The 21,027-nt window shown below is 47.2% G+C and overlaps 1 protein-coding gene across 14 annotated transcripts in view; it reads right to left on the bottom strand.

Moving 5' to 3' along the window:
* Positions 1-21,027, bottom strand: part of PLXNA4 (plexin A4) — a 423,229-nt gene that overhangs the window by 385,500 nt on the left and 16,702 nt on the right. For all 14 annotated transcript variants that reach the window (XM_083813595.1, XM_083813609.1, XM_083813596.1 and 11 more), the window contains exon 2: positions 9,796-11,059. In XM_083813595.1, coding sequence (XP_083669721.1) covers positions 9,796-10,974 — 1,179 coding nt within the window. In that variant the 5' untranslated portion in view covers positions 10,975-11,059. The remainder of the gene's footprint in view (positions 1-9,795; positions 11,060-21,027) is intronic.

Below are 21,027 nucleotides of genomic sequence, written 5' to 3'. Positions count from 1 at the left end.
GCTGCCAGGGAGCAAATGTCACAGAGGGAAAATCCTGGGTGAAAAGGGTTGTTCTGTGTAGGCAGAAAGATGCCTTTGGGAGAGGGACAATTTTCCCCTAAAGGACATTGGATTTCCGTGATAAGCCAAAGGTTGTCTGTATAACAAATTCCATCAACAGCAGCGATGAAAGAGGTGAAAGAGAACAGAGCTCTGTGCCCTGCCAGCTATGCCTCCGTAATCCCGAGCATCCTTGCCATAACTTGTGTTTCGCTCAGCTGTGTCCATCTAACAGAGATGCCCAACAAGGAGACCTTCCCCACATTAAACTCTCGTGTTCATCTTCACCCCTGACCCATTATCTCCTGCTACTTTCTGGTAACAGAATGGTTAAACCTGGGCCGAGACGGAGCATTTCTGGCAGCTGCCAGACACCCTCATTCCAATTCCAGTGACGCACACCAGCACCTTGCCGGATAGAGTCCAGCTGCCTCCCCTATGCTGGCACCACCAGACATTCTCCGCTGAATCACAATTACTATAATTATTATTTTGTTACACAGGCGAAATTATCATTTGGGCTGCAAAGTGCCACGCGCACCAACAGCGCTAGATAAATTAAACAACAACGCTGCTTTGCATGCAGGCGACACCTTCTCCCAGAGCCGCTTAAAAGCATTAATTAAGCCTCACTGTGGTCCTGCAAAGGTAAGCTGTGTTGTAACGAACAACATGTATCTGTTGTTGCTCTTCAGCATGGGGAAATTGCTGGGTTGGGTACAAGAGACCCCGGCTTGCTCACTAAATAATGGAGAGTCGAAGGCTGCGCATCTGTATCAGGGAGAACCGCCTTGTTTCTGGTCCTATAATCTGATGGAAAATGAGTGTAAATAAGCCCGGTTATCAATTTAAACAACAAAATACATCGCGCAGGCACTGGAAAAGAAAAATCTCCCACTTGCTGCCTCTATCTGTGCAGATCTGGGGAGCTGAGGAATTCAGAGCACTTGTGTCAGCCGCGTACAAATTCACTCAAGCCATTAACTTCCAAATCTTTTTTTGCAGCTGAAAGCAGGCCTGTGCAGCTGATGGCCCTCTGAAGCAGGGACACCGTGACAATTACAGCCCTGTGTTTCTTGGCGCGGGATCCCGACCAATAGCCCTGACCCACTGATGAGTGCTGGGTCATTCCCTCATTAGGAGCAGCACATTTTTATTATTCCCTTCTGCACGCTCCCTTGCTCTGCCTCTCCCACTCCCTGTCTGTGGCTGAATATGCGCCTGGCTAATATTGCTTGTTTACAGGATAAATCAGCTGAACAAATCCCATTATATCTTGGACCAGTGACAATGACGGGGTAATGACATTGAAACAGGGAAAATACGATGTTGTTCCTACTGATCTAATGTCACCCACATGCTCTATCAGCTATGCCAGCTCCAATACTGCATGGAGGAAACAGAGGTCTCTCTGTCTGTCCGCAGCATTACCACTTACATATCTGGATATCCTGTGCTTCAAATACTTCTGTAACTACTCTAAGTATTATCTCCACAAAACCTGCACCATAAAGCAGAAATCACTTGGGCTGAAACGGTGTCTTGTTCCTAAATTTAAGCAACTGGGTGCTGGTGGCACAGGGCAGGGTTTAGGTCTTATGGATTTCATGGCTATTTTATAAAGCACATACACGTGACAGCCGCAGAGCCAGAACAGCTTTTGTTACTCAGCTCCACATCCCCAGGGTCTCAGTCCCAGAGGTCTCTAAGTTGAAACCTCGCTGAAAGCTCTGGGACCCCGTGTCTTCGCTGGATGCTGGTAATGATACAACGTCACACACATACAAACGTCACTGTGCACACTCAGGTGGGATCAATGCGAGAGCATTTGCTACCTCCGGGAGAAAGATGCAACAAAGGTTTGCACTTCAGCGAGCAAAGTGAGGCCATGCTCTTCCACTTCCTAACATTTATCTGTGCAAAGGACTAGAGCTGAAGAGACGGATGGTTCATAGGTAGATGTGAGCATGACACTCAGCTCCATCCCGAATTAGAGCGTGTCTATCCAGCCAGGTCTGTCGGCCCTGCAAACACCGTGTTTGCTCCCAAAGTTGTTTTTACGTTACCCAGAGTCTGCCTATGCCACTGTAGCACGGCCATGCAGATGCCAGGCTGGGAGTATCTCAGGCAGAAATATGGTCAGAGGAGACCTGGACATCTCTCTGTAGGGACAACACTCTTTCCTGTCCCCATCATCATATCTTGTCCCCATGTTCATAGTGGCTACTCCCAGCATCCGTATTAATGCTGCCTGATGTAATGGGAACCCGTGCTTCTGCGCAATTCAGGTAAACAGGGAAACGCGGTTATTTCTGGGGCAAAAATAATGCCCTATGCTATGTGTGTGCTGGAATATAAAATAAATGCAGACATGTGCATCGGACTGTTCGCAGAGGCTAAACATCTTCGCTGATTCCCCAAGTACGAAGACAGACCCTGCACTGTTTTTCACCCTGACAACTCCACTCACATCAGGCAAGTGAGAAGGGGTCTGTGCAGGATTTGGGCTGTAAAGCAACGCTGAATCCAGCATACCCGTGACCCCCTCCTCAACAGAATGGTTATTGTACAAACCCCAGCTGCCCCCAGTCCGGAGGTGCTTTAAATAGCATCAGGCTCATGCAGGGAGACGCAGTCACTTTGCTTCTGGCTTTTTCAGGATTCTTCTGAGTTTTGCTTGATGCTTTTTTTTTTTTTCCCTTCCCAAATGTTGCATAAGCATTCCCCTTGGCCTGGGAGGCAATCTCCTGGTGAGGCAATATGAGGTCAGGTTTGTGAAATAGCTGATCACCCGGCATGGAAGCAAACGCGAGGAGATCATATGGAGCCCTCTGAAAATGCGAGGCTGAGCCACGTGTGACCGCAGGGCTCGACCACAGAAGAAAACAGCCCGGGTCGCTGGCAGGGGAAGCGGCAAAGATCGGTTCCCAGAAATAAATGCAATCGTCCGTGCGGCGAGGAGCACAAAGCAGACGGCCCAGGCGGCGATGTGGAAGCTGGCACCTCGCTCTCCTGCAGAAGCATCTACCTGGAGGCCAGCAGGAGCAGGGAAGGATGCTGAGAGATGCTGAGAGATGCTGAGAGATGCTGAGAGATGCTGAGAGATGCTGAGCCACAGAGGCACAGCCGGCGCGGTCCGGAGATGGGACTGATGGCGGGGGGAGGGAGCCGAGCCTGAAATATCTCAGACACAACAGCGAGTCAGCAGCCTTGGGCCCTGCTCTGTCTTCAATGAACATTTTGTATGAGCAGGGTCAAGCAGACACGAGGAGCCAGGAGGGAACAGCACAGCGCGCACGGGTTTGGCACCCAGCCACTTAAAGGCAGAGGGTTTCCTCTTAAGTTTGGGAAGGAAGTAGATGGCTTCTTGGAAGCTTTTTTCAGGGCTTGATTTTTTTTTATTCCAGCACAAACAATATGCATTTTGGAAGGAGAGGCTGCGGGGCGGGGGTGTGATAACAAGGCAATTAATGACAGCCAGTGTTATTTCTGATCTGGAGGTATCCTTTCAAGGACAGGTGTTTAATACCAAGGACCACACTTAATGCCTTAAATGCAATCATCCTCTCTGTGTAATTAGAGCCTGGTTTACAGCCCTTAAGTGCAAGCTTCAGTTTATGTAGGTGCTTAAGAGTTTTTGTTTTTCTCTCCCCTAGGGCCTCTGAAGCCATTTCTCCTGCCTGGAGTGCAGAGCACTCTGCAGAGACAGGTAAGTGTCCTTATCCCCACTGGCAGAAAGCAGAGAGGTGGCACTTGGGAGGAAGGACTGCAGCCAAGGAAAAAGTGAAGATGAACCCATGCGGTGTATGAGAAGCCCCTGAAAATGAGTTTTCATCAGGTTAGTTTATGCGTGTCCAACTAAATGCTGGTTGTGGGCTTTTAAGGATATCCAGAGGTCAGGATGTCGCCAGCAGCTACATCCAGGCTGAACTGGAATGTGGATGCTGGAAAAGTCCCGGTGCTCACCCCGAGCTACCCAGCTGCAGGTACATACACCGTCTGGAAAACCATGAGGGTTTCACTCCTGCAACTCCATTTTGTCTCAGCCATCGTGTCCCTGGCAGACCACGAACGCTGCTGGGCTTGCTCGTCAATGAATTAGCACTAATTAATGAGCCTGCCTGGTCACATCACAGTGGAAGAGGTGGGGAGACTTTCCTAATTCCAGTTACAGAGGGGCCAGGACCTTGCTCAGAGCGGTGGAGATTTGAACTCGGTTGCTCTCCATTAGCCTGAGGAGCACGGCCTCAGACATCTCTGGTCACTTCCACCACTGACAATAATCACGAGAAATACCAGCCACATCCCTGGAGAGAGCTCCCCGCTCTGCTTTCGCCTGAGCTGCCTCACGTAGCAAGATAATATGACATTTCTCTCTATTAAAGTGTCTTTCACCCCAGAGCACAGCCAGCTTTGTAGGAGAGACAACAGTCAGGCCATGAAGGGATGGAGAAAGGGGAAGGAGGAAGGTTCGTGGGGGAGATGTCCAAATCACAGAGCTCAGCTGCAGAAATCCTAAGCCAGCACCCTGCCCCTTGTCCAAGTTACATCCCAAATAAAACCCTCCATCCACTCCGGCTCCCAGCGTTGGCAGAGGACGCTGGTCTTCCCTTATCGAAGTGCTGGGCCCAGCAAGTCCCTCCAGCACACGCTGCACACACACGCTGCCATCCAACACAAACTGATGTGACCAATTATACAAATAGAGAGCTGGCAGGCATAGCCTGTTTGCTCCGTCTCAGCGTCTGCAGTGAGCATTCCCAGAGAGGCATTTCCGTATTTCTGAGGCTACTGCTTCTGCACAGGCTGCTCCCTGTCACTTTTTAGGATTCCTGTTCTTGTTTACCGAGGAAAAAGAGGAAAACACCATTAAAAGTTGACCAAAAAGTGGTCCTCAACTGACCACGAGCTCTTTGGATAAGAAACATAAACCTGTGTGATTTGGGCTAAAGGAGCGCCTGCAAAGCTTTTATGCATGGTATACCCAGTAGGGACGAACAAAAGTCCCTATTGTACAAGCAAGAGTGGCATTGACCTCGCAGAGATTCACTTAGGATAGCCCTGCTGGCAAGCAGTGGCGCTCTGAGGTCTCATGAAACCGATAGCTCGTTCCTGTGACTCTGAGTCATTCCCCAGGGAAAGCGGCAGGCTCATGCACTGGCCAGCCCCACCAGGAGAAACAAGCACACGCTGTGTGTGCAAAATGTCAAGGCAGCAGCACCGCGTGGACTACCTTCCACATGCTCCTCTCCCTTAGGGCTAAGCAAATCTTAACACTCCTTTTTTCCCCAATCTTTTCCTTCTAAGGGAAATTTTAGGGGAAATGTTAGATAGAGATGATAATCCCTGTCTTTTGGTTGATAAAGTGATATTTTTTTTCTTTGAAACAGCCTTTTTTCTCCAGCAACTCCATCCCATGACTTTTTAAATGATTCTGTTATGCTGTTTCCCATGATGGAGAGGAATGCAATAGCAAGGATGTTATTCCCTCTTCCTGTAACAGTTGGGAACATCGGGCACAACACGAGGATCCAGGAGTCCCTGAGCTGTAAATGAGCTGCAAGTCACTTTTTCCAGTGCCTTAGCTGCCCCTCCTGTAAAACAGGGGTAATGCTCTCCCCAGCTTGGTGTCTCAGAAGTGCTCTGTTAGACCTGAATGTTGTTGAAGAGGAAAATAATGACACAGATTTTCTGTAGGGAAATTATGGCCACTCCATCGTCAACGGTAACCTCTCCAGGAGTCAACTTGACTGTGCTTTATACTATATGCACGCAAGCTAGAAATTGGCCCGGTGGTACAGAGCATGGATCAGTCTCAACATCTAGAACAGGCAGGGGGAAAGAGGGAAGCAGGAAGGAGTAGGAGAGCAGAGTCCACCTGAGGAACAGACATATGGAGGAGATGCAGACCTCTCAGGGATCTAGGCAGTGGTACCTACAGGGATGTTTTGGAAAGCTGCTGATTTAAATGTGACTTGAAGCATCAGAAGTGGAAGCCTTCATGGCTGGGTTACTTGTCAGACAATGACTTGGGTCCCAAATGACCCACCTCGCCTGCCCTCTGTTAGCAAAGTGTTGGAAAAATATTGCCCAGCTCTTTGCACAAAGCCTTTTGTTAGCTGGTCAGATTCAAAAAAAAAACATTTCTGCTCTCTCCCAACTGACAACGCTGCCATGAAAAACAGGAAGAGACTGAATACAGTAATTTAAGCAGTCAAACTCCATTTCCTGCCAAAAGGAAAAGAAAATACCGGCGAAAAGCAGAAACCAGGCGATATTTGGGGACAGACAATTTGATTATCTTGGGCAGATATTTGCACTGTGTATCCGGTAGAAGCTGCAGCAGTGGAGGTGACACCTTTTCATTTCAGGGACTGCAGTCTGTTAGGCTGCAGAGCAGCGGGTGATGCGGGGAGGCAGATCAGGCTGGCGAGCAGGCTGGGATCTCCCCAGGTTACAGCTCTGGGTTGCAACCAGTTCCTAAGCCAGCAGTTGGTCCCTTCAGTTGGTTCCTTCCCCCAGAAACGGTCCCTTGACACCTCCATCTTCCTCCCAAACTGCCTTTTTTTATGTTTCTAAACAAATTCATCATTTCCATCAACAGTTAGTTACAAAGTTTATGATGTGCATTCGAACCACAATCTTCTTTACCCAACATAAAGATTGTTTTCTGCCTTTATAAGCATTTTTTCCCTTTAGACCAGCCCTTCCTTCTGCCAACACCTTGAGAACCTGTACAGCCTCATTCCCTCTGCTCCATAGGTCGATGCACCACACTGCACCACAAAAGTGATTGCATTTTGGTGGCGCACAGTGCTTTTGCTAGATAGTCAAAGGGGACAAAAGTGCTCTCTGGGGCTATATAAGTAGTAATGGCTTCAGTGTCAGGAAAGGAGATTTAGATTAGATGTGAGGGAAAGCTCCCTAGCAGCAAAGACAGATCATGTAGGGAGAGAGGGGAGCCTCGATTGCTGGAGGTTAAAAACAGGTGAGACAAACATCTGTCAGAAATGTTATAAGTAAGGCAGAAGGGCAAATCAGATGACCTCATAAGACTCTTTTTTTTTCCCAGCCTCATTTTTCTCTGGTTATATGAATTTCTAAGCATTTGGGGTCAAGCGTACTATTTAAATATAAGCTATTATCCTGCATTTGCAAGGTACAGACAGCGAGGAAAACCAGAGGTATTACCTGAAACTATTCATCACTTTGGTGAACATCACCAATTTGCAAATCAACTGTCCAGACATAAAAATCCATCTATTTTTCCTGATTTGTGCTGAAGATTAAGAGGAGGACAGCTGTAGCAGAGGAACAGGAGCAGAACGAGCATCAAGGATTGTCTATTCACCTCTGGTTTTTCACAGGTCATGTCTGACCATGCATCAAGATGTGAGGACAGTGTGATGAGCCCAGTTCCATAATCCACAGTCTTAGAGTTAATATCTCAGAGAAGGACTGGAATATGTTTTCTAAGAGTATTTCTCTGCGATGCTCAGTGGGGGTATCCCACAGTTTCTTTCCACCCATCTGCTCCCTGCCAAGTGTACCAGCTGTAACTGTTCACATGCAGGATTTTGGCTGCTGGAAACAGGGCAGCAGAACTGAACTTCAGGTTCACAAGCAGGTTGAGCCTGTACCAGCAGAGACACATTTGATATCCACAGAAAACCAGGAAAAATCACACTGGTGGCTTTGTAATTGGTTTTATAACTGCTTCAAATCCACTTTCTAAAAGGCAGAGCAGCAGTACTGGTGGCTGGCTGGCAAGCAGGACATCAGCAAAGGAGATGAGGTCCTCACGGATATATGCCCAGGCTCCAAAATACTTCTCCAACCACCAAATATTTTCCAAGCTTAGCAGCTGGACTCTGCAATCCTTACAGCAGCCAAGTCACTAATACTTCGTCCCTCGGGCAGCACAGCTGATCTCAAGCAGGGCTTGCCAGCAGCTCTTAGTAGACTCATTTAAGGATAGCACAGCCCATTTAGTTACCTTTTCAGACTCCTGTTTTTTTTTCCAAGGATCTCCAGGTTCTTTTTCCAGCTGGGAAGCATTAGCATCTCTGATTCACAGTCACAAAGATGCTCTTACAGTTTTCCCTGTTGTGTTACCCAGTCCCTGATTCCTTGTCTTCTCCCCAGTCTCTGCAGTTCTGTCCCTCCAAATTCAGCCTGATGTATCCAGGATTCACCCCAAGGGAGATGGGAAAGCTGTTGGCCCTTTTTCCTCTTTCTAAAGCCACAGAAGCCACGTGATTGATGGGTTTCAAAATTCTTGATTTGACAGGTCCTGTTTTGCAAGCATTAGCATGGAGATGCTCTGTGCAGAGCAGATTTGCAAATACAAGGAGAGGTTTAAGAGCCCAGGAATGTAACTCCAGTGGGAAGCTCCCAGCTTAAATCTAAAGGCAGTTTTTTGAATGTGCAGCAGCCTTGAGGCTAAACAAAAATAAATAAATAAATAAATAATAATCAAAGCCAGATCTGGGCACAGACTTTCTCCCTGTGCAATACTGCATGGGGAGTTTCACTACTGGCACAGATCTAGACAGACGAAATTGCGCTAAAATGAAGGGTGCACCCTCTGCACCTTCAGCGTAGGAGTGTGAGAGCACTGCAGTGTTGTGCAATGATGCTGAGGGTGCTGGTACAGAGGGGAATTAGGACAGGGTAAGGCAGAATCGATTTCCCGACAATGAAATTTCCATCTGCATTCCTCTTAGCGTGTCCTTGTCCTATAAAGGAGCAACAGCAGGGATCCCCCAGCAAAGAATGCTCGAGTACAAAGGAAAGAATGAGTGATCCGGTATCCCAAGCCCTGACTCTGCCATGAGATGATTTGGGCAGGAAAGTGCCCTGGTGTTTCTCCATATTCCCTTTGCTCAGTCTTAAACTTGCCTCTTACTTGAAAGAGCTAATTAAGGAAGGAAATCAAAGCCCAGAGAGGCGGTTAGTACAGCAGCCAGGGCGCAGTGCTGGCTATAATGCTGATTTCTGTGCACGGTATCAAAGCCAGCCGCATACTGGCGGGGATGAGGCAGATTTCCGCAATGACACTTTAGTGAACTGGCAGAATAAACCAAGACAATTTCTTAAGACCATTTGTAGGTCAGGTAGACCAACCTCTTCCCCAGTCCTGCCCTTAAATCTTGCAGCATTCAATCCTTGATCTGTATCCAGGCCTTAATTTTTCAGTGCACAGACACTGCAGAGCTGGTTAGAAACAGGAAGACGAGAGACTTTGATGGTTAATGACCAGCACTCCTCAGACACAGAAAAAATGAAGCCCTGGCTTCACAAAGCTCCCGGAACAAATCCTGCTCCAACTCTAGCCCAGAGAGATAAAATTCCACCATCAGACACAGAAACCAGCACAAGCAGTTGACTTTATCTAAGTACTGTTTTGGTTAAGGCTTGAGCCAAAACTGCAGAAGGAAACGTGATTTCACCCCTAATGAATTGCACAGTGAAATAAAAACAACAGACCAATTCCTCCTAAAGATTTCAAGGTCCCTTGGCATAATCTATCAAAAAACATAAGATTTCTGGGAAGGTCAGGAAGTGATACCTTCCTCAGCTCATCCATGGCAAACTGAGGCATGGACTGGTTAGATTAGGTGGTGTGGTGAGCCAGAGGCTGAGCCAGGACTGGGACAAGGCAGGTTCATTTCCTCGCTCTAGCCATTGAGCCACACTTTAAGCTCTGTGAGCACATGAGGAGGTTAAACTCAGGTGGTTAGAGGCTTGACTTACCGCACTGCTACAGGGAATATCCTTGACTTTGAGCCAGGCCAGATCTAACGTCCCCTCTCCCCTGTAGCAGGACTGCAGCCTGTCCTTGATGCGATCGTTGATCTTTTTCAGGACAAAGATGCAAAGAGCGGACTCATCCAAGGACTTCATCTTCCTTTTCTGCCCCTTGGAGAAGACTGTGAAGAGGATATCATCCTCAGGGCCTACACCCAAAGACCTCGCCAGAATGGCTCCAGCCTTGGACAAGTAGGCCGCCTGGAGCAACCGGTACTCTACCCCGTTCTTCTCACAACCAATGGGCACCTCAACATAGGAGTTAAAAGCTGTGTCCTCCTTGCACAAACGGACCAGCTTAGAGGTATAAACCTGCTCCTTTGTGGTGGAGCCAGGTGGTGAGATCATCTCAGGCTGCAGAGTGAGGAAATAGACAAAGTTACCACTGCTGAAGCCATAGATGTAGTAGATATCAAAGTCAGGTATGATGGTAAAGGTGTCTGAGGGGATTTTAATCATGGAGGCCACAAACTCATCATGGAAAACGTATGCAAACATCCCATCTGCCTCAGAGTTCTTGGTTAGCTTTCTGCTGGAAATAGTGGGGAAATACTCAGGCTTTCCATCCACAGCAGTGGCAATGAACAACTTGTCATCCATGTTGCTGTAAGAAACAATGACTCCAAAAACAGAGCCACTCTCATTGACACCGGAGAGGTAATGCTCCTTCTTGTGGAAGGGCTCACCCAGCTTGAAGAGGTCATCCAGCCTCAAAAGCTTACAAATGCCCTGGTAAAGGCTCCCACAGGCTATCAATCGATTCTCCTTGTAGTCTATGAGAAGCATTTTGTTGATGTTGTTAGTGGGTGTCAAGGGTTCATTGCAGGTTTGGACTATCCTGGGAGGATAACACTTGGGATTGTCTTCATCGGGACCAGTCTGGTGGGTCACCAGGACCTTCAGGTCACTGGAGAGTTTGTAGATCCTGTTGACAGCTCCCAAGTAAATGTGCCCAGTTCTTTCATCAACAACCAAGTGGTTGAAGTTCCCCTCCGCTTGGTCTCCAGTGAAAGTGATGAAGGGCCTCTTTGGGTGGGGTGGCTGCTGCCTACCAAGAGGTGACACCGTGGCAGATAACAGGAGGTGAGAAATGAGGCAAGTCCACTTCCACATGGCTGGTGACATGTTTAGAAAGATTTGTATTCCCAAGGGAACGAAGATTGAAAGCTGTAAGTGTCTTCAAAACACCAATTCCCTGGCAGATTTTGTCCTAAAAGCAAAGAGAAAAGAAAACAAAAGTACGTTACTATGGAGTATTCCTTCCTCCTCCCTCCTTCACAACCATGCCATCATCAGAGCATATTTAATTGCTAATCCTCCTTTTCTCGTCTCTGAGCTCTCTACTTACAGCCAGCACAAAGGGAGCCCTCCTGAAAGAAACGATGCTGGTAGAAAGAGCAGAAATCACATAGCAGAATAATAAATCAGTGCCCTCTTAACCTCTGCTACACACACGCATGCCCCTTGGTGCAGCACAAGAATTCACTGGAAGCCAGAGCAGTGCAGAAGGCTAATGGTAGAATCATCAAGCAGCATTACTGTTTGCACTGCCAACTTTGACCCAGTTGTGTATTTGCTAACACAGGACAGGAGAAGGATTACTATGCTGCTCTTCTGGATGAGGGACTGAAGCCTGGAGAAGGTCAGGGACCTGCCTACAGGGACAAGTCCAGATGGATGCTGAGCTCTTTTGCAGCTCTTCAAGTTTGCCAGGAAGAAACCAGTTCTGGTCTGACATTAACATCCTTTCAGGGAGACGCTGGTTCAGAGCAGGCCTGTTTGAACTGGCTCTCTGTGGCTACCAGATCAAAGCTGCCACATGCCAGCCCAGCTTGGAGTACAGATGTAGAAGCTGCGGTGTGCCAGCCTTCAGAGCCACATCTACGAAGGGCACAAAGCCAAGCACAAAGCAAACTGAGTACCAGGTCCCCTCCCTCCCCTGGGCCCTCACCACAGGACTGCTCTTCATCCACTGCATGGCCAAGACAACATTGTCCAAAAAAGAGAGTTCCACTGGGCATCTCAGAGAAGGTAGAAGAAAGGGGCTGCCTAATTATTAGCAATAATGAAGTCTAAAGTCTTTATTATTAGCAATAATGAAGTCTAAAGTAGCTTTCTTGCACCACTCAGTCTCTTAAAATCTCCCAGGTTTTAACTGGAGTGGTGGGAGCTACATGGAGTTCAAACGGCTGCTCTAATTTGGTAAGTGTATCACCAACGCCCCATCCTTGTGCCATGGCAATACATCTTCCCATTCAAAACATCCACCTGCTCCCTACTCCTTCTCCTCTTCATGGTTGCTTCTGTACCAAGAGAAGGTTTGGCCTTTTATGGTCCCACAGAGCACATGGAGGATGGAGTCCTACCACCCTTGCTCCTGCCAGCCAAGCTCTTTGCTAAGTGCTGACCCTAGTTACAGATGACCAGGCTAATGCACACAGGTCTTCCCTCCCTCCCTCTTTAACATCCATATCAGAATTGCACAGAATTCTTCTTGCTTTTAAAAAGAAAACAAGTCAACCCCCAGCTTCAGAGATCTTTGTGATTTGGATGCACTTCTGCAGGCCAGTGTCCTAACATTTCTCACAGAGTGCTTTTGCTGAAAACAGGGGTGTAACTTGCTGAGCAAAGGTGACGACAGCAAGCCCTGTGCAAGGGAAAATCACTGTTTGCAAATCCCAGCAGGGAGAAAGGGGTGGTAGTGACACAGGTCTGGCATTCACAGCTCTTTCAAATCTGTGCAACTCTGCCGGCGCTAGCAGAACTGAAAAATTTACTTCAAGGAATAACAAAGAGAATAAATCCTATCTTCTTTTGACCTGCAGACTGATTAGATCTGATAGTGGAAAGGGTAAGTCTGGGCTTCCAGAGCATCCACCACTTTCATGCCACCCCAAATATTTCAAAGTTCTCACAGGAGGCAGAATTTCAAAGCAGCTGTATGATCACCTTCACCTCCCACTGCCCTCCCTACCACAGCAGCCGCAGGCATTGGATAGATGACAGACAAAGGTCATTTCACATTTACTTTAGGCGTGTTTATCCTGCTCTGCTTTGCTTTTCTGGTCAAGCAAATATTTAATAAAATCAAGCTTATACTGCAGAGTTCGCAAGACTGTCTTGCGAGCTGGAGAGAATTTGCTCTACAGGAATACGCAGGCCAGTCACGTAGGTTTTTAATAACCTTTATTATGATAGATAGAACAGTGATGGGTTGAGCTCTCCTACACAAGCATTCCTCTTTCAAAAGAGGCCATCCTTGAGAGAGCGGCAGAAGAGGGAAGTGGTCCCTGTTTGAGTCCTGTGTTCAGAAACATCACATGGCGACCCTGAACACCAGCTCCCTTCACTTATGACTTATGATCCATATTTCTAAGAGACACTGGTTTGATCAGGCACTAGGCAGATCTAGGAAGAAATTATTGTTTTGAAGTACAAAAAAGATATCTATTTTACCTCTGTATTTTACTGTATTTTGCTCCTCTTAGACCTGCAGAGTCAGCACAGCTGCAGGACAAGGAAATGGGAACTGCCATGACCCTGAGACTGAAGAGGCAACCAACAGCCCCTCTTCTGCAACAGGAGCTGTCTGCCCAAAGATTATGACAGAGCCCGAGACTTGAATTGTAACAACAGGAGGAAATATCCCCTTTAAAATAGGCAGTCAACTCAACTTAAGAGGAGATGCACTCCAGATGTGAAATCTTTGAGGCCCAATCAGGTGAGAACTGTGACCCACTCTGAGATGTGTCTGTCACTTATAGGGGGAGGGGGAGGAGAGGGAAACCTTCCTCCAGGTAACGACAGCAAATTTGGTCTGGAAATCAGGGTGACCCCAGGAAGGCTAGAAGAGGAAACCCTTTTGCAGCAGAAAAGGACACTTCAAAAATAGCAAACATCATGGGGGAAAGTTGTTCACCTGCAGTGGGAAAAGCCTAGACAGTCTGCCAGCACTGATAGCCACCAAGCAAGCCCAGAAGCAGCTTTTTGGAAGGAAGGAGGGAGCCTGGGGCTATCTTGCCATCTTCCACCAGCAGTCTGAGCGACCTTTGGAGGAAGGTTTTTCTCTCTGAACACTGCTGGCATTCTCCTTTTCACCCGTCTGCTCACATTTTTTCTTCTGCATCCTGGAGTCCCAGTCAGTAGTTGGGCCTCTCAGGGCTATCATTTATAATTTGGCTTAATTATGAAATAACAGCAGAGGGCAGAGGCAAGGAGGATTGGTTGTTTAGCCTGCAGAATCGAGCAAGGTTTGCACTATTCCTTAGAGGATGCACCAAGAAGAAGGGGTTTTATGCATGTCTTTTTATTGCTCACATTTGGATAGTGGGAAATCATAGCAGCTGGGAAGACAAATAATGCAGTGCCGTAGACATAACCAGTCTTTTAAGCTGCTCAGTCTGCAAGAGTCTAATTAAGTTATAAGAAAAATAAACAAAAGGCCAAACTGAGCAGGCAGTGAGGTTTGGCTTAGGCTCTGATCTGGGCATTCCCAAAATAAACACAAACCACCTCCCCACACTGACCACATTCCCTCGCCCTCCCCCCCAAGAAATGTGGCCAGCAGAGATGCCACGACCCAGTGCAGGGCTCCTGTGTGAGACCAGACTGTCCCTCTGAGCAGATCTACGTGGCTCCTGCCACAGCAGCCTCTTCAGCAGCACGTTCAAGGTCCCTGGAAAGGTCACACAGCTTCTACAGCCCCAGGGATCTGTAGAAAATGATGTTTTGGTAGGAAACAACCCTTCTTTTTCTCCATCTATCAGGAACGGCTGCCCCTCTGCTCTGCTGGACTCTTCACATGCAGCAGCTGTGCTGAGGGGATGCAATGGGTCATAACAATGCCCTTCAAGTTTTACTTTGAGATTGGGTCTCCCAGGTGAATATCTTCATCTCTCCACTGCATGAAAGAGCAGAGAAATTACCTCTTTCTTTAACCATGGCTAGGGAAGTGATGCTACAAAACTTTCATGACATTCAACAGTCCTGAAGTAAGATACCATTATTTTATCCAGAAGAGGAGCTACACCAGGTCTGAACCTAGACTGGACATGAAGGTGGCACCAAGGAAGCCTCCTCCCAGATCCATCCGATTCAGACAAGGCTCCATCCATGCTCAGCACCAGGTATTTCAGAGGATGGTTTCTGAGTCAGCTGTCATGTAAAGTGTCACACCACCCTCTTGGATGTAGAACCAGGGTCTCCATTCTATGGACTGCAAATGACACATTGCCCATAAGACTCCTTGTTTTTGCACAATTTGGTTTAAAAACTCGTTTCTTCCTCAAGGACAGCAAGTTATGGTGCCACCCTTCAGGATTGTTACTTGATTACTGTTGTTGACCATTTCCAGCAAATGTTGGAGGCCACTGACTTAGAGGACACAGGTTGGTCTTGCTCTGAGCCCTCCAGGAAATGATCCCAAGACTCTATGACATGCAACCCTACGGGCACTGGACAAGAAAAAAAGGGTGCAAAAAAGCCTAAGGGGAAGAAACTTTCCTCGCTTCTTTTAAGTCAACTGGTGGTGGTTATTAGATGGGAAAGCTAGAGGGTGCTGAATACACCCTCAAAATCTAGTTTCAAGGGGAGAAAGTCAAAAAGGATGTAGTATGTCTGAGAAAGAAGGAATAAAGCAGGAATAAAGAGAACACAATGGACTGGTCTGTGCAGTGACAGAGAGGGAAGGACTTGGACAGAAGAGTATAGGGAGAAGGGAAAGAGAGAGGTGGGACATTCGGTTTTGATAGCAATCTCACAAAAGCCACGCTCACTTCCCTTTATTGGAGACCACCGCAAATTCACCCCACTGCAATTACAGCTCCAGAGAGGAACATGTCACGGGGTGATGATGGGAGACAACAGCATCTCACCACTTGGTTCACACACACACAACCCTCCTGCCACCAAAGGTGGCAGACAGATTCAAATCACCAGGTCCCCTGCCATCAGTGCCTTCTGCAGCACGGACACCGCAAGGTCAGCAGCAACATTTCACAAGAACAGCCACACATGAGACTGGCTGCAAAGAGCCATGGAAGAAAACCTACTCTGGGTCCAGCTCCAGCCAAGGACTCAGAGCAAAACCTAGAAGAGGACAAAAACAGGCCCAAAACCAGCTCCAGGAGGGGAACAAATCCACCAACCCCTCCTGCAGAGCAGGTCCAACACCACCCCAGGGTCCCAGCACATGGTGGAGCAGGCTCGGATGGACCCCAACGGGTTCTTCACCAGGGAGCACCTAGTTAGGAGGAAGCCAACAGCACCCAGGGCAATGCCAAGAGCACAGGCTCAGCGGTTAATGAAGCCCAGCATTAATCAGGCAGCACACTCCTCTGTTTGCTTTTGCTCTGCTCAGGCACAGCTATTCATTTGCTGGGACACGGGAGGCCATGCACAGATGCTGACAAGGCAGACGTCCAGCCATGGAGCCAGCACACAGCAATTCAGCACCAAGTGCAGCTACACAATCCCTTTAATCTCAGCTAAAGATTTTTTTTTTCCTGGCTTCCTTTAATAAGCCCTGATTACCATGGATAGGCGCTTTTCTTTGGGAGCCGGCATGGCAAGAAAACTCATACAGACACATTGTCGACAACTCCCCCGACAAAGGCCGGCTTCTAACTTCAGCTAAATCCTTTCTCCCTGAACTTACAACCTGTCGGATGCCTTTTCGCAAAGCGAAGGCAAGTCTCTCTTTGAGGGCATCCAGCATCAGAGCATCTTTTCTTTGGGCCTCACCACAATGAACAGATCCCAGCACAAGCTGCAGCTTGTCCCAAATAGAGAGATTAATTTCAGCAGCGGGTTGTTTGCAAGGCACTTAAGCTCCAGCGACACAACGACACAACGTGGCATTCACTCATCACGCAGATTATTCCATTCAGGCACTCGGATGGTGCCCATCACCTTGTTACCTGTGCATCTGCCAGAAGCATATTAAGTGAGAGGATTAACATTTGCCATGAGTGGGACTTTATTCCTTTCTTCCTGACTTCCCGTCTGAGAAAACTGCATGTGGATGCTGTTTCTCCCTGCGTTTCAGACTTGGTTTCCTACCAGCAAAATCAGGTCAGAGCTGTGCTCCTTTGTGCTTGGAAGGGAGACGGGAGAGGCTTGTAATGATTTCTTGGTTCCTCCAGGAATTTGCTACACAGAGACTCGAGTGAAAGAACATAAATATTCGGTGCCACAGAAACCAGAATGGAGTTTTGAGGTCATGGAAATGACCTACAAATCCAGAGACCGGGGTTAAACTCTGTTTTCTGGAGCAGGCTTGCCTGTGAGTCTCCATGGGTGAGTTCCCCCCTCCACAATGCAGGTTACTATTTCCCAGTCTCCCAAAATTATTCTGAGGACATCTATTAAAAATATTCCTTATACAGGCAGCTGGGGAAATGTTAAACACCCGAAACAAACAGTTATTACAAGAGCACACCATGTCACAACAGCGCCTTACATTGTTGATCCCAGTCTGAGGAACATCTTTATTAGACCATATAGGTCCAAAGCACTGAGAAAAGTGAAGAACTGCCAAAATGCAGAGTGACAGGTTAACTTCTGCTTCAAATTCCTATTCTTTTCCCCTGTGAAAGCCACCATACACTCCTGGAGCTTCGCCTTCCCCACTACAAAATGTTTTTCTACTGTATTTCACTGAGGTGCAGCTCTCATGGGGATGGCAATGGCCAAGAAATGAAATGGCACTCGCAGCTCAGGAGACCCTGATCGGATTGTGACTTTAGACACAAAGAGCAATAACCACAGCCCCTGCCCCTAAATGGATGATGCATATGGAAAAGAAAATGAACTGGGTTTCATCCCAGCAGGTCTTCCCAGCTGGTGTATCAAGTACAGCACCGTAGGACAGCCATGAAAAAAAAAAATTACATTTTCTTCCTCACGAGCTGCACCTACACTCGAAAATTCCCTTCAAGGCCTCAGGGGCTCTGAAAGGTACTCAAATGAAACCTTAAAATTTTCTGGACCTAGTCCAGAAGTGAACCCTGAAACCCCCCACAAGGGGCTCTGACCTCAGGTTTCCCCCTGAGCCAGCAGGCAGTTATTTTGTTTTTGGCTGAGGTTGTAGAACACAGTTTCTGTTGCATTGAATGCCGGTGGGTGGATGTTTCCCCCTGCTTTGCAGTCTTAGGAAGATCTGTGAGACACAATTCCTCTCTCTCAGGCTGAAGTCTTGTAATTAGCACTGTATAAATCCATGAAGAGCCAAATCTCATAAGACAGAGACCATACTTCAGCTGTCTCCTGAAAGCCTGGCACAGAGAGCAACTCCAAATTCACAGTGACTTTGTGATCCCTGGCTATTTCACTCTCTAGATCTACAAGAGGCACCAGCAAGGATAAAACACGGGGCTTGCAGGAAAAACAAAACCTTTAAACCTTGATCTACTGCTTGCTGGAGCACTGAGATCTATATTTGGAGCTGGAGAAACCACTTGCAAAGAAGCCAGGAGAGAATCCCCAATCTTCAAAGCCTGAGATTTTACTACATATTCAAAAGGCAGCTGGAGCAGAGCAGCCTGAGAAGCATAGGGTAAAAGCAACAGGATGGGAAAAATCAAAGATGATACCATGATGGGGAATAAAGCTTGGAAATTAAGCGGGACAAAGATCCAGTGTATTTGCTGTGTAGGGTCAGGCTTTCTGCAAACAGGATGAGCCTCAATAACCAGTTACCTGTGCTTGATGGTTCAGAGATGCTCACTCATATAATGACTGCAAAATTGCCCAGCTTAAAATGATTAATGCAGAGCAAGGGTACTTGCCGAGATCCAGGATCCTCTGGAGTAAGGACCATCAATCCTGCAAAAACCTTACGCTCAGAAATAGGCTGAACACACAGCAGGAGCAGGAACATAAAGAAAATGCCATTAACGGTCCTGTATTGCTGGGAAGGAACAGAGAGAGGTACAGTGATTTCTCTTCAGTGACACAGCGTTTGCAGCACAGGCAAGAACAGAAACTTCCATTATGCTTTATTCAGCATAAAATTTCCTCCTTTCATTCTGTGGCAGGTATCCAAACTGTTTTGGAGCACCAGCCACTGGCCGTGGATAGGGTCAGTGGAACAAAATATCTGATGCAGCAAATCCTTCAGCTTCATCTTCCCACGTGAAAGGCTAAGGACAGGGATTAGTGAGTACAGTCCCATAAAGCAGGGATGGCTGGACCATCTCACATCTTAGCTAGATCCTGAGTCCAACACACACATTATCACTAGCGTGAAGAAGCAGTGCTGACTGGCATTTTCCCTTCCAATCCTAAATTAAAGCTTTGGTTTACTGCAGCCATTAGCGATATTTTTATGGTGACGTCCATACTGGGGATCATGGAAAAAATATTAGACTTCTTGTTTCATACTAATTCTGACCAAATTCGTAAATGACCAAATTCAGAAATGCTTCTGGGTAAGTCTTTGTGCCCCCATGAACTTCCTGGGCAGACATGCCATTCATTTTATCGCTCTGCCTTTAACGTGACAGCTCTTCCACCATCTGTTCCGTCCTTCAGCCCCTGAGCAGGTCAGAAGAGGGACAGTCTTTTTCCATGTTTCTGTAGCACCTAGGGCAATTAGGTCCCAAACTCATTAATTCATAACCTCGTGAATCAAAGAATGGTTTGGGTTGGAAGAAACCTTAAATGTCATCTCATTCCAGCCCCCTGCCATGACAGGGACACCTCCCACCAGCCCAGGCTGCCCCCAGCCCCATCCAGCCTGGCCTCGGGCACTGCCAGGGATGGGGCAGCCACAGCTCCTCTGGGCAACTTGTGTGTGTAAAGTCTTTACTTTATTCCACTTTAACGTATCCTATTTTTTCTGGCCCTATGGGCTTGAAAAGAGGTTGTTAAGAGATCTCAGAAGGCTGCCTAGTCCATATTTCTTCCCCAAAGTTCACCATCTCTAAATTCCAGGTGTCTTCTGCAGATATGAGTTTGCTACAAAATGTAACTTCTTTACAGATGGAAAACTACAGTGGAAAATAGACATTTTCTGAACAATATTAATCTACTGCATGCTTTACTTGGTTCTCCTTAGCAAATGTAATAAAAACTGCATTAAAATTGCTTGCAAATTGCAACTGTACTGCCATAAAACACTTTTTGTCAAGTTCTAAGCAAACCAGGCCTCAACACAGCTTCTGTGTTCAGAGATTCCCCCTAAGAAAAAATGTCTGAGTTGAGCCCAAATGAAAGATGCCTTTAGGAGGACTTCCCCTCAGAGTGCTTTGGCTAAAACCTTCCGTCCCCACTTGACTTGGATTTTTTTGAGATGTCACCCGACCCAAAAGGCAAACAAAGTGGCAAGGCTCTGATGGAGAGCCCGATGCTTGCTCTAGCAGAGACATCCAGCTGAGACACAATTTCAAGCCCAGCAGCAGCAAGGGGGATTGACTACTTGTTCTGCTGATAGCTGTAATGAGGCGGTATGGACACAGCCCTGATAAGCAGCAGCTTTGTGATCATTTTGGGGGGAAAAAAAAAGAAAAAACAGCAGTTAGACATCCATCCCTGAAGTCAGTACTACCACAGTCCCACGAAGCCCCATTTTACAGGCTGGGAAGAAGACAAAGGAAGACCACAAACAGCACTTTCAGCAGAGAATCAATAGCACAACTCCTCCTCTTCCAAATGAATAATAACAACAACAATAATAATATTAGCAAACTATTGCAAACTTGTCCATAATTTTCTCTTCCAGCGGCTCTTTTCGCTGCAAGGCAGAGGACAACCTAGCTGCTGCCAAGACATACATAGGCCAATGGGAAGTTATTCTTAGAGCCCTGCCCAGCTGTTGCTGCAGGATAACTAACTCCTAATTACGCCTCGAGATATCGCTGAACAAGACAGGACACCTATGGCCAGGATTTGATCTAGACAAGAGACCAAATTGTGCTAATACAGGCCAAAAAAGATAATCACATGCTGTTTGTTAACAGGAAGATTAGAAGAGAGCTGGTGTTGTATATGTACACACAGGCTGCATTTGCAAGGGGAAACACAAATGTGTCCTGTACAGCATACAGGCATTTAGTTTTGCACAGAATTAGGCAGTTTCTCTACACCCAGTTCAGGGCAGGTATGTATACATAATTACACCAAGCATTAAGAGCAACACCTATAGCTCAGGTTGCCTGACATGTTCTATATTAGGACTCG

Source organism: Anser anser (genome assembly GCF_964211835.1).
Source record: "Anser anser genome assembly, chromosome: 1".
In the NCBI taxonomy this organism is placed as follows: Eukaryota; Metazoa; Chordata; class Aves; order Anseriformes; family Anatidae; genus Anser; species Anser anser.
The sequence above is the reverse complement of the archived record's forward strand: the minus strand, read 5'-3'. Positions and strand labels throughout refer to the sequence as shown.